Source organism: Temnothorax longispinosus, chromosome 1 (assembly GCF_030848805.1).
Source record: "Temnothorax longispinosus isolate EJ_2023e chromosome 1, Tlon_JGU_v1, whole genome shotgun sequence".
In the NCBI taxonomy this organism is placed as follows: Eukaryota; Metazoa; Arthropoda; class Insecta; order Hymenoptera; family Formicidae; genus Temnothorax; species Temnothorax longispinosus.
Genome location: NC_092358.1, coordinates 16,719,460 through 16,735,366, shown reverse-complemented (window position 1 = coordinate 16,735,366; position 15,907 = coordinate 16,719,460). Strand labels below are relative to the sequence as shown.

The window sequence follows — 15,907 nt, the reverse complement described above, 5'->3', positions numbered from 1 at the left end:
TTCTGCAAAATCTGCTGTAGCTTGCCACGTACATACTTGTATTTAATTCTTGTTCGTGGCCGGCTGTTTTTATTGCAGCTGCAAAAGTATGACATGAAATGGGGAAACATACTTCATTTACGTTTATAAAAATATCTCTTTCATCAGAAAGTTTTGCAGCGAACCACGTTTCCCCATTGACATTCTTAAAAATCCTTGTGCCTGTAAAAAAACAGCTTTTGTACGATGCGCACGATGCTTCATGACATATTGTTTCCCATGTTTCTACGATGAATATCATCCTGACTCATGTACTAATTCACCGCCTTCTGACGATCAATAAGTGTAATAAATATATTGCGTGCACACATGTGAACAATAAATAATAAAGTTTTCTATTTTTCAGTACTTGACTCATCCTTTCTACTACACCTTTTCCAACCAGTATTCGATACCGATCACTCTTTGAAAAGAATTGAAAAAAAGAATAGAAGTATAAAGTATGAAAATCTCTCTTCCTCTCTCGCTCCCTTTGAAAGAAGAAAAAAAAAGAGAACGCATAGCTCCCGAGTCGCAGGAAATCAGAGTATAAATATTGAAAGTTTAGCATAAATATATTGAATATATAAAGAAACATGAAAAAAAGAGCCAGCAGTGAGACTCGAACCAGCGATCTCATGGTTATAAAGCTAACGCGCTGCCCGCTGCGCCACGCTTTCGGTTGGAGACTCGTGCACTGTCAAGCTACTAGTGATGCACGCAAATATTCAAATCGCTTTTTCTCGAAGACGCTTGAGAAGTACGTTCTACGGCTTGGTCCATTAAAGTTTCTTTTTAAGAACTGCACGTACATAAAATTTTAGCCAAATCAGGAATATGAACGTTGTGCCCTCCCCTTGTTAATATATTTATTTGCCTATAATATCGTGAAAGAAAATATTGCGCCTTCGTGTGCCTTTTAAAATTATTTAATATTTTATAACCAGAGTCCAACCGAAATCAAAACAGAAACTTTCATGAAAATCCTAGAAAAGCCATATGTACGCGCGCACATATATACTATACACTTTTTCTTTATAAATATTTAATTATTAAAATAATTACACATTGTGATAATTACACATATTATCACAATCCTACTATTACAATCGTATTGAGTTCGACCGAAACTTGACCTAGAGTCCAACGGAAACTACAGGTTGTGATAATAGGATTGTAATCATAAGATTGTGTGATATTTAATTATTATTTTAATTATTATTTTAATAATTAAATATATCTATAAAGAAAGAATATATAATATATATGTGCGCGCGTATATACATATGACTTTTTTAGGATTCCATGAAAGTTTCGGTTTTAGTTTTGGTCCGACTCTATTTAATTATAACTTTCTTTACAATTTTGTTTTATTAAACCAGTTTTCATGATTATATATTTTTCTTTCTCTAGGATCGGACTTAACAGAATTAAATATTTCAAGAAGAGATTTATTTGAAATATTAGAACAGTCTAACAATATTAAATTAAAAAGTAAAATTGAATATCTTAAAAATTATATCAATAAACGTACATGTTATCCAGTATCCAGTCTTCCTGATCTAGATAAGAGACTTTCACGTTTTACATCCGACTTCAAAAAAAGATGGTTAGAATCAAATAGGAAGAAAGACAGATTTTTGGAAAAAACGGGTTAATTATATATGAGCCGAGCGCGGTACTCAGTGCGCAGATTTTTCTTGAAAGTAGTTTATTCGTACGTTTCGGTACTATAATTGGACCTCCTCAGCAACTAATCAATATACAAAAAATTATTATCCCACATAACATCGGACATTCTATGTATATGCATTTTTTTTCCATAATGTGAAAATAATATCCTGTATATACAATGTATATACATTTCATATACATGATTTGAATATACATTATGGTACATAATATGTATATCCATTTCATATACATGATTTGAATATACATTATGGTACATAATATGTATATCCATTAATGTATTTCGTATGTACATACAGCACACAATATTAAATGTATATCCATTTCATATACATGATTTGAATATACATTATGGTACATAATATGTATATCCATTAATGTATTTTGCATGTACATACAGCACACAATATGAAATGTATATTCATTTTATATACATGATTTGAATATACATTATGGTAAATAATATGTATATTCATCAATGTATTTCGTATGTATATACAGCGCACAATATTAAATGTATATACATTTTATATATATGATTTGAATATACATTATGGTAAATAATATGTATATATCCATTAATGTATTTCGTATGTACATACAGCACACAATATTAAATGTATATCCATTTCATATACATGATTTGAATATACATTATGTTACATAATATGTATATTCATCAATGTATTTCGTATGTATATACAACGTACAATATTGAATGTATATACATTTGTGATTTGAATATACATTATGTTACATAATATGTATATTCATCAATGTATTTCGTATGTATATACAGCGTACAATATTGAATGTGCATGCCTTGCGTACGCATCATAACGCGTATTGCCGGCCGTATTTTTCTCGCAAAGTCTTTCGCGTACAGCCGGTGTTTGTCGGTGTTTAAAGATGTCATTCTGCTTACTAATATATATCTAATAAGAAGTTAGCATATATTATAGGTATTTCATAAGACATCTTTAAACATTTTTATGGCTTTTTTTTTAATAAGAAGCCTAGTGTGAGCAAAAAATCATGTCTGTGTGTGTTTGAAATACTTGTTAAAGCGGGGAGCACACACTTCTGCACAACGCATAATACGTAAGCATAAGAAAATAACTGATTGGTCTATTTCCTTACGCACATGTGTATGGACCAATCAGTTTTCTTATGCTTACGCATTATGCGTTGTGCAGAAGTGTGTGTCCGGGCCCTTAGGTTAAAAACTATTATTATGTAGCGCTCACCACGCACCCCGGACTGCGCATGAGTTTTTAGATCACGCGAGAGCGGCGTGATAGAAAGTGCGAGAGTGGGGATGTGCAGGCTCGAGCTTGCGACCCGGCAACCGTCGCCATTCGAATTCCTGCTTTCGTGCGCGAGTCATGTTTTGCGTTGTATACAGTGTGACCGGCTAATAACCGCTGGCTCAGTAAAATCACGTAAGTATATATGTAATAAATATTAAAGTTAAGTATAATAATAATAATATTAATAATATTACTTAATATTACTGTTCACAGTAGAGATCGATCCTCTAGCGCTTCTAGAAGTCTCTCGGGGTTCGCCAGTGTCCGCCAACTTCCTACTTCTACCGGCAAAATTTCTATTGAGATTTTTTGAAGATAAGTATATATTATAACATACATAGCATACACTTCCATATCGGGTTTTTTATTCTTTTGGCCTTTGTATAATTTGCTTTTTCTTCTTACAACCTTTTCATAACCTCTTTAGCCATGGACAAGTTTAATCAAACAAGGCATAAAATGAAGTTCTCTAGAAAGCTTAAAAAAAAAATAAATCAATCTTTAGCAATGATTTACAACGAGCCCGAGTCATCTCTCGATTCTCATAACATTAATATAGATGATAATAGTATTCAAGATATCGCAAATAATAATAAAATAAGTAACGATAACGCAATGTTGCAAAAAAGTTCATGCGACAATGATGTAGATAGCGACGATAGCGACGATGATGTAGATATTAATATTCCATGTAACAGTGAATTATTTAATAATACGAACTATGATATTAATAACATATCATGTAGTAATACTAGGCACGTTGAGAATCCTATAAACGAAGTATCGCTAACCTCGAAAATAGCCAAATGGGCTGTAAAGGATAATATAAAATTGTCAGCATTGAGAAATCTACTTCCCATTATACGTGAAATACCTGGATGTAAAAATGTACCAAAAGATCCGAGAACGCTTCTAAAAACACCTAGTAACATAGTCATAACACCTTTAGCTGACGGAGCATATTATTATTTTGGCATAGAGAAAACTTTAAATTTATTTTGTATAAATTATAAAATCAACATACAGCCAAATGAAGAGTTTTTATTAGCTATTAATATTGATGGCTTACCATTGAGTAAGAGTACTAATAGTTCATTTTGGCCTATTTTGTGTTCAGTAAAATCGATAGAAATACTTATAAAACATGTGTTTTTAATTGCTTTGTATCATGGTTCAGGAAAGCCTACTAATGAGTTTTTTAAGGATTTTGTTAATGAATGTATCCATTTATCGACCAACGGAATATTAATAAATTTTTGTAGATATACTTTTCGAATTTTTATGTTAATTTGTGATTCACCTGCAAAATCATTTGCATTAGGTATCAAAAGTCATACAGGATATTTTTCATGCACAAAATGTAATCAAGAGGGTGATTTTTTAAATAATGTATTGTGCTTTACTGAGACTGAAAATTTACGCAAGAGAACCGATAGTTCATTCAGAACTATGGCTCAACCAGAGCATCATACTGATAGAAGCATGCTATTAGATATACCAAATTTTAATATGATAGACAACGTACCAATAGATTACATGCATAATCTTTTACTAGGTGTTGCGAAAAGAATTATTTGTCACAGCCGATATGGTTGGATTCATGGTAAACCACCTCACAAATTACGAGCCCGTGATATTAATAAGATTTCCGAAAATCTTATAAGATTAAAGCGATATATTCCTCGTGAGTTTTCTAGAAAAACGCGTTTTATACTTGAATGCAAAAGATATAAAGCTACAGAATTTAGATTATTTTTGCTATATACTGGTCCTATAGTTTTAAAAGATGTTTTGCCGCGTAAAATCTATAACAATTTTATTACATTAAGCCTTGCAAGTTCCATAATGATAAGTCAATATTACTCAAAATTAGAAAATTATGTATTGTATGCTCATGATTTGATGAAACATTTTGTTTGCCAATCCATTAAAATTTACGGTCCAGATTTTGTATCACATAATGTACATAACTTGGTGCATTTAAGTGATTGTGTAAAATTATACGGTTCGCTTGATAATTTCAGTGCCTTTCCTTTTGAAAATTTCATGCAATATTTAAAAAAAAAGGTTCGCAAATCTGCTCAGCCTTTACAACAAGTTATACGTCGCGTGATTGAAGAAGGCAATAATCCTGAATGTATTAATATTACAAGCAATGATTCTGTGAAATTACGAATAGAACATTTCAATGGGCCTTTAATTAATAATTGCACATCTCCACAATATAGGCAAGCACAGACAAATCATTATTGCTTAGATATTTCAAAAATAGGCGACAGATTTGTAGAATTAAAAAATAATTTTATTATTGAAATTAAGAATATCGCTTTTTGTGAAAACTCCGTATGTATAATAGGATACAGGTATATAGCAAGCAAGATGACTTTTATTTAAAACCATGCCCGTCGTCCTTATTTGATATTCAATTTATAAAAAAGGAGAATAATTCACTTAAAGCATGGAATATTGATTTTATCAAAAGAAAATTGGTAGTGCTACCTTACAAAGATAAACTCGTTTCATTTCCATTGCTACATATGTAAATGGGTGTATCCAGTAGCACAACCGCTCACTGAGCGGCTAAGTAGCAATAGAATGTAGAATGTGATTGGTTCTTACCTTTGAATCCAACCAATTATGTTCAATTGCTACTTGGCCGCTCAATGAGCAGTCATACTCCTGAATGTATCCAATTTGTAATTATTGTTAATTTTAAATATTTTGTATGCATATTTAAATATATATATTTTTTAATTATAGAATATTGAAGATGACTTGGCTCGTTGTGAAGTTTGAGCCTGAAGATACAGTGGAAGCTGTACCAAACACGTGGTATGTTAAAGACAAGTCACAATGTTATTGGCCACCAGAAGATACTGCAAAGAATGTCATAAAAGATTTAATTAAAAAGAAGCGATCTCCTCAAGCAAATTGGATACTCTATGGAGCTATTGTATTAGGCTGTTATGGTAAAGTACATATCTTATAAGTATGAAGATATGTTATTATAAATTATAATATACTTTGCACATTATATTAAGTTATATTAATAAAATGTCTACAATACAAGAGTATATTGAGCATATTTTACATTTTACAAATATATTTGTACCTGTGTTACAATGTAAAAGAACTCTTATTTGCATTGCTCAGTTAGGTCTTCAAATAAAGTAGAATTTATAATTAATATATAATATATAAATTTATTTTATTTTAATATAATGTTACTTTAATTGTATTATAAATTATACATGTATTATAAATTGTATTATAAATTATTTATATAACTTATATTTTTACAGACGATTATAATTTTGCACAAAGGAAAGCTACTAAAGCTATAAAAAAGAACACAGATAATCTTTCCTCCAACAACGAAAATATAAAACAGAAACGTAGTAGTAAGAAAAAAAGAAAGAAAGGCCATAAAAGAGTTGAACATGAAAGCGAATATGAATTGTCTTCTGAGGCTGAAAAATCTTCATCAGATGATTCAATGTATCCTCAAATAAGGAATAGTAAGTAAAGAATATGGTAATCATATAATATTACATTTATGCGCATTATTTGCAAAAATTAATGACCCGTGTTTATTGAACATATTAAAAGATAATTGAAAAAGATTATATTACATTATAAAAAAGTTCTATAGTAATATTTACATCGCATAACATATGTAATTATGTATACATTGCTTTATTACATGTATAGAAGAGGCAGATATGGTCAAAAATTTTGAATTTACTAACCAGGGCAATGTTTATAATAAAGGTAATTAATAACAGAAAATATTATATATAAAAAATGTACAGAGTAACGTAATTCAGAAAGTCTACTTTTAATGAAAACTTTTTTAATGCTTTTTTTCCTATACATGTATAAAAGAAAATTTAAATTACATGAGAAGTAATTATGTCTAACTTATATTATTTCAAGAGAGAGACGTAGAAAATCAAAGTAATAATAACGATAATTCAACAATTGCTTCTACTACCTCTTGTGCTACTTCTACAGTAAAAGCAACACTGCAGCATAAATCTCCTCTGGTTTTGGGACATAGTACTAGTAAGACATATTTTGTATGTTACAACATACTATTAAGTATGCTCATTTGTATACAATATATATAAACTTATAACTATTATTTACATTTTAGAATTTGAAACAAAAGTTTTCAAAGAATTACATATCCTCAGCCTAAAAATTGATGACATTTCTGAAAGTCTAAATGTGCTAATAAAAAATAAGGCAGATGAATCACAAAGTCTATATACACATAACAAAGTTCCCGATATTGTAGAATTATTTCCAGTAAATGATGAGTCTTTGGCTCAATTAGAAAATTGGCTAACAAGCTCTGAACAGAACAGAACTAATTTGGTAAGAAAATTCTTTTCTTCATTAAAATTTATAAAATATGATATTTATAAAATTCATAAAATATAATAATGTATTAAAAAGAGTTTATTTAAAAAAATTATATTAAGTCATCAATATACCTAATAGTGTCATTCAATGTCTAATTTTAATAATTTTTATATATTTTACTTCCCACATTTATAATAAAATCAGCCTAAATGTATTAAATTTACATTATTGTTTTACATATGAATATATAAAAGAGTATTATCAATAGAGATTATATATATTATAACATAATATTATTAAATACAATATTTATAAATTGATTAACGTATTTTACTTATTAATTTACTTTGATATACTGTTTTTACATTCTATTTATTCTTGTATTCTTGTCCATGATTTTATGTATATTTATTGATTATATATATTTATTGATTATGTATATTTATTGACTATCAATTGATTATTTTATGGCTGAATACTTTGTAAGTCAAAGCGTACTTAACGATTTTATTATGTGACAAATATATTTATAATTATTATTAATTTGATATCCTTTTTTGCTCATCTTTTTGGTCATATTTTGTAAATACGAGCTAATTCTTTGAATTTAAATCATTTTAATATGTTTAGCAAAAAACATGTCTAATTTGGTGTCTTGAAAAATATTGATTGACATTTGCTAACTACCCTAAAATATAAAATTCACGGTAAATTATGTAATTGCAAATAAAAAATTTTGTATGCATATGTAACTATAAAAATTGATTTATTATATATATTCTAATTGTGTGTGTGTGTGTGTGTATGCTATAAAGACAATTCTTTAAAACAGCATGTATGTGATAATAAAAAATATTTAATAAATTTTAATTAAATTGATAGTATCTAATCTAACAAAAATATTAGATAATTTGCATTTTTCTCATTATTGCAGTCTCAAAATCTAACAATTAGCAAAAAGTTCAGATTCCAGTCACACGAACACACACACGCAAAACCAGTTTGTCCCTTAAAACGCGTTCAAAGTGTTCAAACCGCTCTGGTGTTAGTGCAACCGAATTCACACGCTGATGGTAATTATGCAGTAATACGGACCATCCTCTGATGACCTTGACCTTGACATATGTTGTCAAGATTACCCTCCTGAGTGACCTTCAGAAGGTTTTAGCCGTCGCTCGTTTTTTATTAAAAAGTTATTAACAAAAAAAGTTTCGAAAATATAGCAGTTATTTTGAGTATTGAAAGGCATAAACGACTAATGTATTTCCACGCAAAGCGAAGTCCACCCCACCCCTATTACATTCCTCACTAATTGTAAGCATACTCGTAAGTTGTCCTTGAATATCCTTCTTACTGTTGTTAATATTTCTTACAAATTTTAAGGCTCCTGGTCCCTGAGCCGAGAACTCTACGTTGACGGTGGCGCCGTACCGTCGCGGCAGAAATAAGAACTCTCACTCTCTCCAATGGAGAATTCTGTCTTGTGATATGTTGACAACCTATTTTGCGTTGCATTAAATTTCTTTATTATTCGTTCTGTACTTGTGCTATAACGTTTATCGTATTCGTGAAACTCGTAAAATTGACCGTATGGTAAGATTTGCAAGAAATACATATGCGGAAGGAACATTCTCCACTCCTTTCGATAGTCGAAAACGGCTTGTTTTTCCGTATGTTTAGGCTTCGTTTTATGGCTGTTTGTTTATTGTCGAGGGAAAAGGATAGTATCCGGTCAATTTTAGAAGTGTGCTGAAACAATCTATAATGATTTTTTATTGAAATGTCTTTTTATTTCGGAAAATACCGCAACATAAAATAGGGTAATTTCTCGCCTCGATAGCAAGAAATTCAATATGGCTGCGGTGACTATCCAGGAGCCTTAAACTGTACTCTTAAAAAATAAGCCAGTATACGATAGGTTTTCGTACAAATAACTTGTTGAACTATCAGAAAATGAAATTTTACGAATTTCTCGCATTAACAACAAATTACGAGTTGTTGAAGTATTTATGCGCAAAGAATTATTCGCACAAAAGTAAAGTGTCCGCGTTGCAATAATGTTATAGAATTGACAGGTGGACAACCATTAATTATACATTGTACACAACATTATTATAAACAAGTGCAAAGACGCAAGCGCAAGAGACTAATTTGTAATTTCAAAATAAGCGTTTTAGCCGGGACTTAGTTTGCGCAAGGCCTTATAAATATTGCTGTAAGTTGTCGATTAATCTGCTATATCATGATGATGAATTGCCCTCGACGAAGATTTCTGGAAAAGGAGCTCAATATTTCATTACACACAGCAGTTGATTGGGTCAACTTTTGCCGGGAGGTAATTAATTTATGTCCTAATGATTTTATTCGTAAATCTACATATATAATATTTGAATACAACAATGTGGCATTTTAGCTCATGAATCAATGTTTGATGCACAAACAAAATCAAATTAATGGAAATAGAGTCATCGTCGAAATTGATGAAGCTAAATTCGGACGTCAAAAATACCATCATGGACGATTAATCACAGGATAATAACTCTTTGGTGGTGTACAACAAGGCACAAAAAAGATATTTATTATGTCAGTTGTATCTCGTAGTGCAGAAGTGCTACTGCCGTTGATTCAAAAACACATTGCTCCTGGGTCAATAATCTACAGCGATTGTTGGAAAGCCTACGAGAAAATCGACAAAAAATATACCAACATAGCGTAGTCAACCATTCTCAAAATTTTGTTGATCCAAATACGGGTGTCCATACCCAAAACATAGAACGTTTATGGAGAGATGTTCGCAAAGGTATTCCACAATATGGTCGTAAAGAGTACCATTTTAATTGTGGCAGCCGTCGTCAACCACCAGGAAGTCACAAAAAGTACGATACGGCACGTTGACAGGTTAAAACGATCGATATATTCTATCAAGCCACATGCAGTTACTCCGGCTTTTTTGACAGGTCTCCTAGCAACCGAGTTTTGTAAAAAGTCTCCCATAGATGGATGTCAAAACTCGTATTTAAAATTCAACCACGATGTAAATATAAAGGCGACCGAATTTACAGAAATTTGGCGACTCGGCGAATTGACCTTTCGATACACATAATAACATATGTCAAGGTCAAGGTCATCGTGGGGAGGCTCACAGAAGGTATACTTGTGGGGCCTCCCCAAAAAACGCCGTGAGGGACATTCGAAGGGGTTTTTAGTGGGTTAAAGTCCCACATAACCGCCCTCCCCACCCCGGGGGAGAGGGTATCCGTGTGGATTTTCCCCCCGTTATAAAAAAAAAGTCAAGGTCATCGGAAGGTGGTCCGTATTATTGCATAAGTTACCTTTATTTTGTATCTTTTATTGTATTGTAATAATAACATAAATATTGTACATTTGCTTATTTTTCCAGGATGAGTTGGACGATAGCTTATTGTAAAAGACGATATACTTTCAACACCGCTTCCAAGAAGAAGCAACAATAACATTTCTGGAGTCGCTGCTGCTGCTCACATCATCTGCTACAGCTGTCATATCCCCTGCTGCTGCCGTTGCATCACCTGCCATCCGTTGCATCAATGCCAGAGTCAGAGCTCCCAAGTATCAAAATTTTCCAGGTAATTCTTTACCTAATTTATATATCTCTCTCGTTCTCTCTCACTCTCTCTCTCGCTTTCTCGCTCTTTTTCCTCCTCTCTATCTTTTCCCCCTGTTATTATCCACTTTTAAAAAAGGCGTGTGTTACCTGAGTGAATTTCGTTTGTATCGTAAAATTGAAGCCTCTTTTCCGCGATGCCGATTGGCTATCTCGATTGATTGCCGCGCCGGCCGTAGCTTGCTTCATCCCGTGAGGGACTGTCATCGCGGAGTGTGGCGAGTTTCGTGCGTGTATAGTGCGTCGTGTGTGTCATGATGTGACAGCTCGCGTCGTGTCGCGAGGTTAATCGTCCCGCGTCGTGTCGCGAGGTTAATCGTCCCGCGTCGTGTCGCGATTAATAATGTTAAAGCTAAATGGCGCGCGCGAAGCGCGCGCGTCTGTAGTGTCTAGTCCACTTTTAAAAAAGGCGTGTTACCTGAGTGAATTTCGTTTGTATCGTAAAATTGAAGCCTCCTTTTCCGCGATGCCGATTGGCTATCTCAATTGATTGCCGCGCCGCGTAGCTTGCTTCATCCCGTGAGGGACTGTCATCGCGGAGTGTGGCGAGTTTCGTGCGTGTATAGTGCGTCGTGTGTGTCATGATGTGACAGCTCGCGTCGTGTCGCGAGGTTAATCGTCCCGCGTCGTGTCGCGATTATTATACAATAGCATAATGTTAAAGCTAAATGGCGCGCGCGAAGCGCGCGCGTCTGTAGTGTCTAGTTCTCTTTAAAAAACAGGTCTCTTGTTAAGAAAATAATAGTTCCCAAACAATCCCTCAGCCGTGTTATATAATAAACAGTTAAATCAAATAAATAATATTTGATTTTCTATTACAGAATGAAGACTACAAGGTATTCGGATACGGAGACGAATTCAACAAGAAAGATTCATGCAATTTTTATTTCGCTTGTTCTCAGCGGACGAGGACGAGGAAGAGGAAGAGGCAGAAGCACAGACACAACTATAATAATTAAATATTTTTTAAAATCTCTGTAATAATGTAAAAAAAATAAAAGTGCACACCAAATTATTTAAAAAATAAATGTCTCACAAATAATTTTATAATATTACAGAATGAGAAAATATTCCTGAAAATAGTCCATTTTTGCGTGCGACAAAGGTATGTAATTTCGTTTGTTCATTAATCCGTTAAAAAGTGCAGCAATTTTTATGCAAATTAGAGTTGTTACTTTCAACAACTTCGAAGCTTCAAATATCGAAACTTTCGAAGCAAATTACCAGCCTTAATATAAATCCCTTTTAATGGTGGAAATCACATAAAAAAATTTTTCACAGCTGGCTTTGTTCGCGAAAAATACTCATGTATTTTCGCGATATCCGTTGCATCGGAGAGAATTTTCTCAACTGCGGATAATATTGTTTCACCACAACAAAGCTGCATAGCCTCTGAAAATGTTTCAACAATCGTTTTTTTCTCTTTTTTTTCCAAAACAAGTTTTTATTAGAACAATAAAACCATATACTTTTATTTTTTAACAAAAAAAATATATAGTTTAAAAATAATTTAGTTCAAAAACAAATTATTAATTGTATTAACAATTTTTAATTAGATTAAAAGTAAAATGTGTTGAATACCAATTCAATAAATTTTATTTTTAAAAACGCTCGATTAAAGTAAAACAGTATTAACACAATTTAAATCTCTGACGTAACAATATATTATAACTTGTAAGTCGTTTTAGCACAGATCCTGGAAAATCCCACTGGATTCTCGCAAAAAAGAGTATTGAAATATTTAAAGAACACTTCACATTATAGAATTACTTATATAAAAAATAATGAAAAACTTCAAGCATTTACAGATTCTGATTGGGCTGGTAACATTGACAATAGGAAATCATGCACTAAAAACGTAGTAATGCCACAGTATAAGTAAGAACAGTAGGTTTACTCCGTGTCGGATCCATTGTTCTTCGTGGCAAACGTTCGCCATGATGTTGATTGCCTGATCGTGTTTTATTTGAACCGCTTACTAGAAACCGCTTGATAATTATATAAAAAGTGAAAAAAAATATAAGAAATATATTAATTAAATATTCAAAGCAAAAATGTCACAACACACGCACATAAGTAAAAAATAAATTATTATGATTTTATTGAAAAAATTTTTTTTTAATAAATACAAATACAATTCAACTAACGCCGATGTATCTAACCCAAATAAACTGTCAGATGATAGCCGCCATGTTATTGATTGCCAAAGTCGCCATATTCATTTACCAACTTCTTAGGGGAGTGAACCTACTGTTCTTACTTATACTGTGGTAATGCTAGCTGGTGGACCTATAAATTGGCAATCCAAAAACCAGGCCTCAGTAGCTTTATCATGTATAAAAATCGCATAGATACAGATAGGATCTTATCTTATATACCATATTTTCTTTTACTTCTCAATCGGTACCTATCTGTTTCTATCTGTCCGCATCGGATGCTGATGGTATCTATTCGCAATTGCGGATAATGTTTTCGTACACGCAAAGCATTTTCTATGAGAAAACCTAAGTTAAGAAAGCAATCTTATATTAGATTTTCTTAATTTTAATGACTCGTAATATAAAAAGATGACATCAGTTTTTCAAACTCTTTAAGTACGAACAGAAAATTTATTACTTTCTCATAATGTTTGCGCGCTGAGATCACGCGTACGCAGCGTGAAAGTTTTCCGCGACGCGCGATTCGCGAGTGTTCGGTCGCGCTCGGTGTCATCCGCCGATCTGTGTGCGCGACGTGCCGGTCCGATCCTGCAAAAAGTCATTGACTTGTAGTCTTAAAAATTAATGATGCCACCAAACTATTGTAGAAGCAATAAAAAAAAAGTAGCCAAATTTTCGGAAACAAACTACTTTTTTAATTAATATATTTACATGGGCTTTTTATATATTTATATATTTACACGGACGTTTAAAATATTGGATTACTATGTATTCAAATAACGGGTAGAAAAGTCATTTTTTTAAACACCACCGAACAACCACTCTCGTGTAATTTCCATAGCGCTATTTTTGTGTCGTACTCACGCGATCACGTATTTTTTAGCCTTTTCTTAGGGTGATGTGAAACCTGCATGTAGGTCACACCCCAAATCGTTAATCCAATGTTTTAAGGGGATGCTGGAGCCGTAGCCGAACTCGATCAGCGTCGATAAAGAAGTGCTCACCGACTATATCTGTCCTTGTATAGACAAAGATATAGACAAGGATAGCACGCTACATTGCACGCACACCTACGCACGATGCACATCGACATTATACTTTTATATTACGCTTCCAAATCTTGATTTGGAGGGTTTATCGATGTTTTTCTTGTTGTGCAATTCGGGGGAACTTGTTTTCGCGTTTGTACCAATGGTATATCTCTTGAAATACATCTTGTGACGAGCTGACAGCTCGCCGCAACTCGAGACGCCATATTGGGATAAAAGTAAGATAAGGAAATCTGTACTTCCGTAATTTTTTCTCGTTTTCTATATAAAATCGGAGTTCCCCCGAATCATTAATGTATGTACTGCAATTCTGGAGAAGGATTTTTAATTCTGTCAAATTAATACGACGCTACGTGCCGACAAAAAATGCCGGTAAAACAGACGGCTCCAGCATCCCCTTAAAAGGCATATATTTTTCTCGGAAAATTTTAAACATGATTGATGCACTTCGTAAAATTTAGCGTTTACCCCAAGATATATACCCTCCAAAAAATAATTTAATTATACTTTTTGTTACTGTCGGTTGGTGTTCCATATAACCTTCATAGAAGTAAATATATTTTACAGATATATTCAGGTACTTTTTGGAGTCATATCGTCGCTATGATAAGGACAAGATTGAAGAGTTGGTAGGAGATTACCAAACGTTTATACGACAAAAAATCTCTGACATGAACAGAGTCACAAAACGCGTCATGAAGACGACACGTTAATAGATTAATAATTTTTTGTAGACAAGAATAGGACGAGCTAACCACGACTTACTCCCAAGTCATGATTTAAGCCTATTCTACAATTGCATAAACGTAGGGTTGTAGGATTAGGAGTAGTAGTAGTCGTGGATGTTGTACAACGGATCGATCTAAAATAAAGTAAAGATACGTTATAAACTTGATTACAGCAACCTGCAAACAGAGTGCAGTTTTTTGTTCCAAACTTGGAGCAGTACTTTCTTCGATAAAAACGATAAAAACAAAAAACACTACAATAAAAAAAATAATTTCCAACTTGAGATCTTGAGAGTTGTTTTCACGTGTATTTCGATAAAAAGAATGATGGCGGCGTGGTCACGTGAATAACAGCACTCTGGTTAGTTGGCTCATACGTTTACATCTGGCGTAGTCGTGAAAGATGAAGTTCAACCATCTTCCACAACACGCTCTACAACCGGAAGTACCGCTTTACAACCACGCCTTACAACACTCTTACAACTACTTACGACCACGTTTATGCAATTGTAGAATAGCCTTTATTTCCAGTAAAAATTTAGTTTAATAAAAATTTTAAATTTTGAAAACAATATAAAAAGTAAGTTAAAGGCTGTGACGATCACGACGATGTCCTCACGGTCTCGCCGGCCGTGAAGGAGCGCGCCGTCGCTTTATTCACTAAAGATCTTACGAAAAATCAATCACAACAAGACTCTCAGAAACCCAGATGGTAGCTCGACTAAATAATTCCTCGAAATATTGGGCGCCAGGTGCGATTCCTCGCACCACGATCCACAAGATCGCAATTCTCTCAGGTGTGAGTTTCTTTGGGTAATCGCGGTCGGAGGAGGAGAGGGAACGTAGCGCAGTTAACACACGCAAATAACAATAATACAAAAATAATGTATTTGACAGAAAAGGTTACGTCAGAATAAATCAGCAAGTTGTAGCAGACTGA

The 15,907-nt window shown here is 33.0% G+C and overlaps 1 protein-coding gene across 1 annotated transcript; it reads left to right on the top strand.

The window, feature by feature from the left end:
* The first annotated feature begins 2,448 nt into the window (after window positions 1–2,448).
* Window positions 2,449–12,031, top strand: LOC139812395 (uncharacterized). The gene is made up of 7 exons (XM_071777181.1): window positions 2,449–5,989; window positions 6,323–6,538; window positions 6,732–6,791; window positions 6,957–7,085; window positions 7,177–7,400; window positions 10,789–10,993; window positions 11,853–12,031. The coding sequence occupies exons 1-6, from the start codon at window positions 5,791–5,793 to the stop codon at window positions 10,813–10,815; spliced, it is 855 nt and encodes a 284-aa protein (XP_071633282.1). The 5' UTR covers window positions 2,449–5,790; the 3' UTR covers window positions 10,816–10,993; window positions 11,853–12,031.
* The last annotated feature ends 3,876 nt before the right edge of the window (window positions 12,032–15,907 follow it).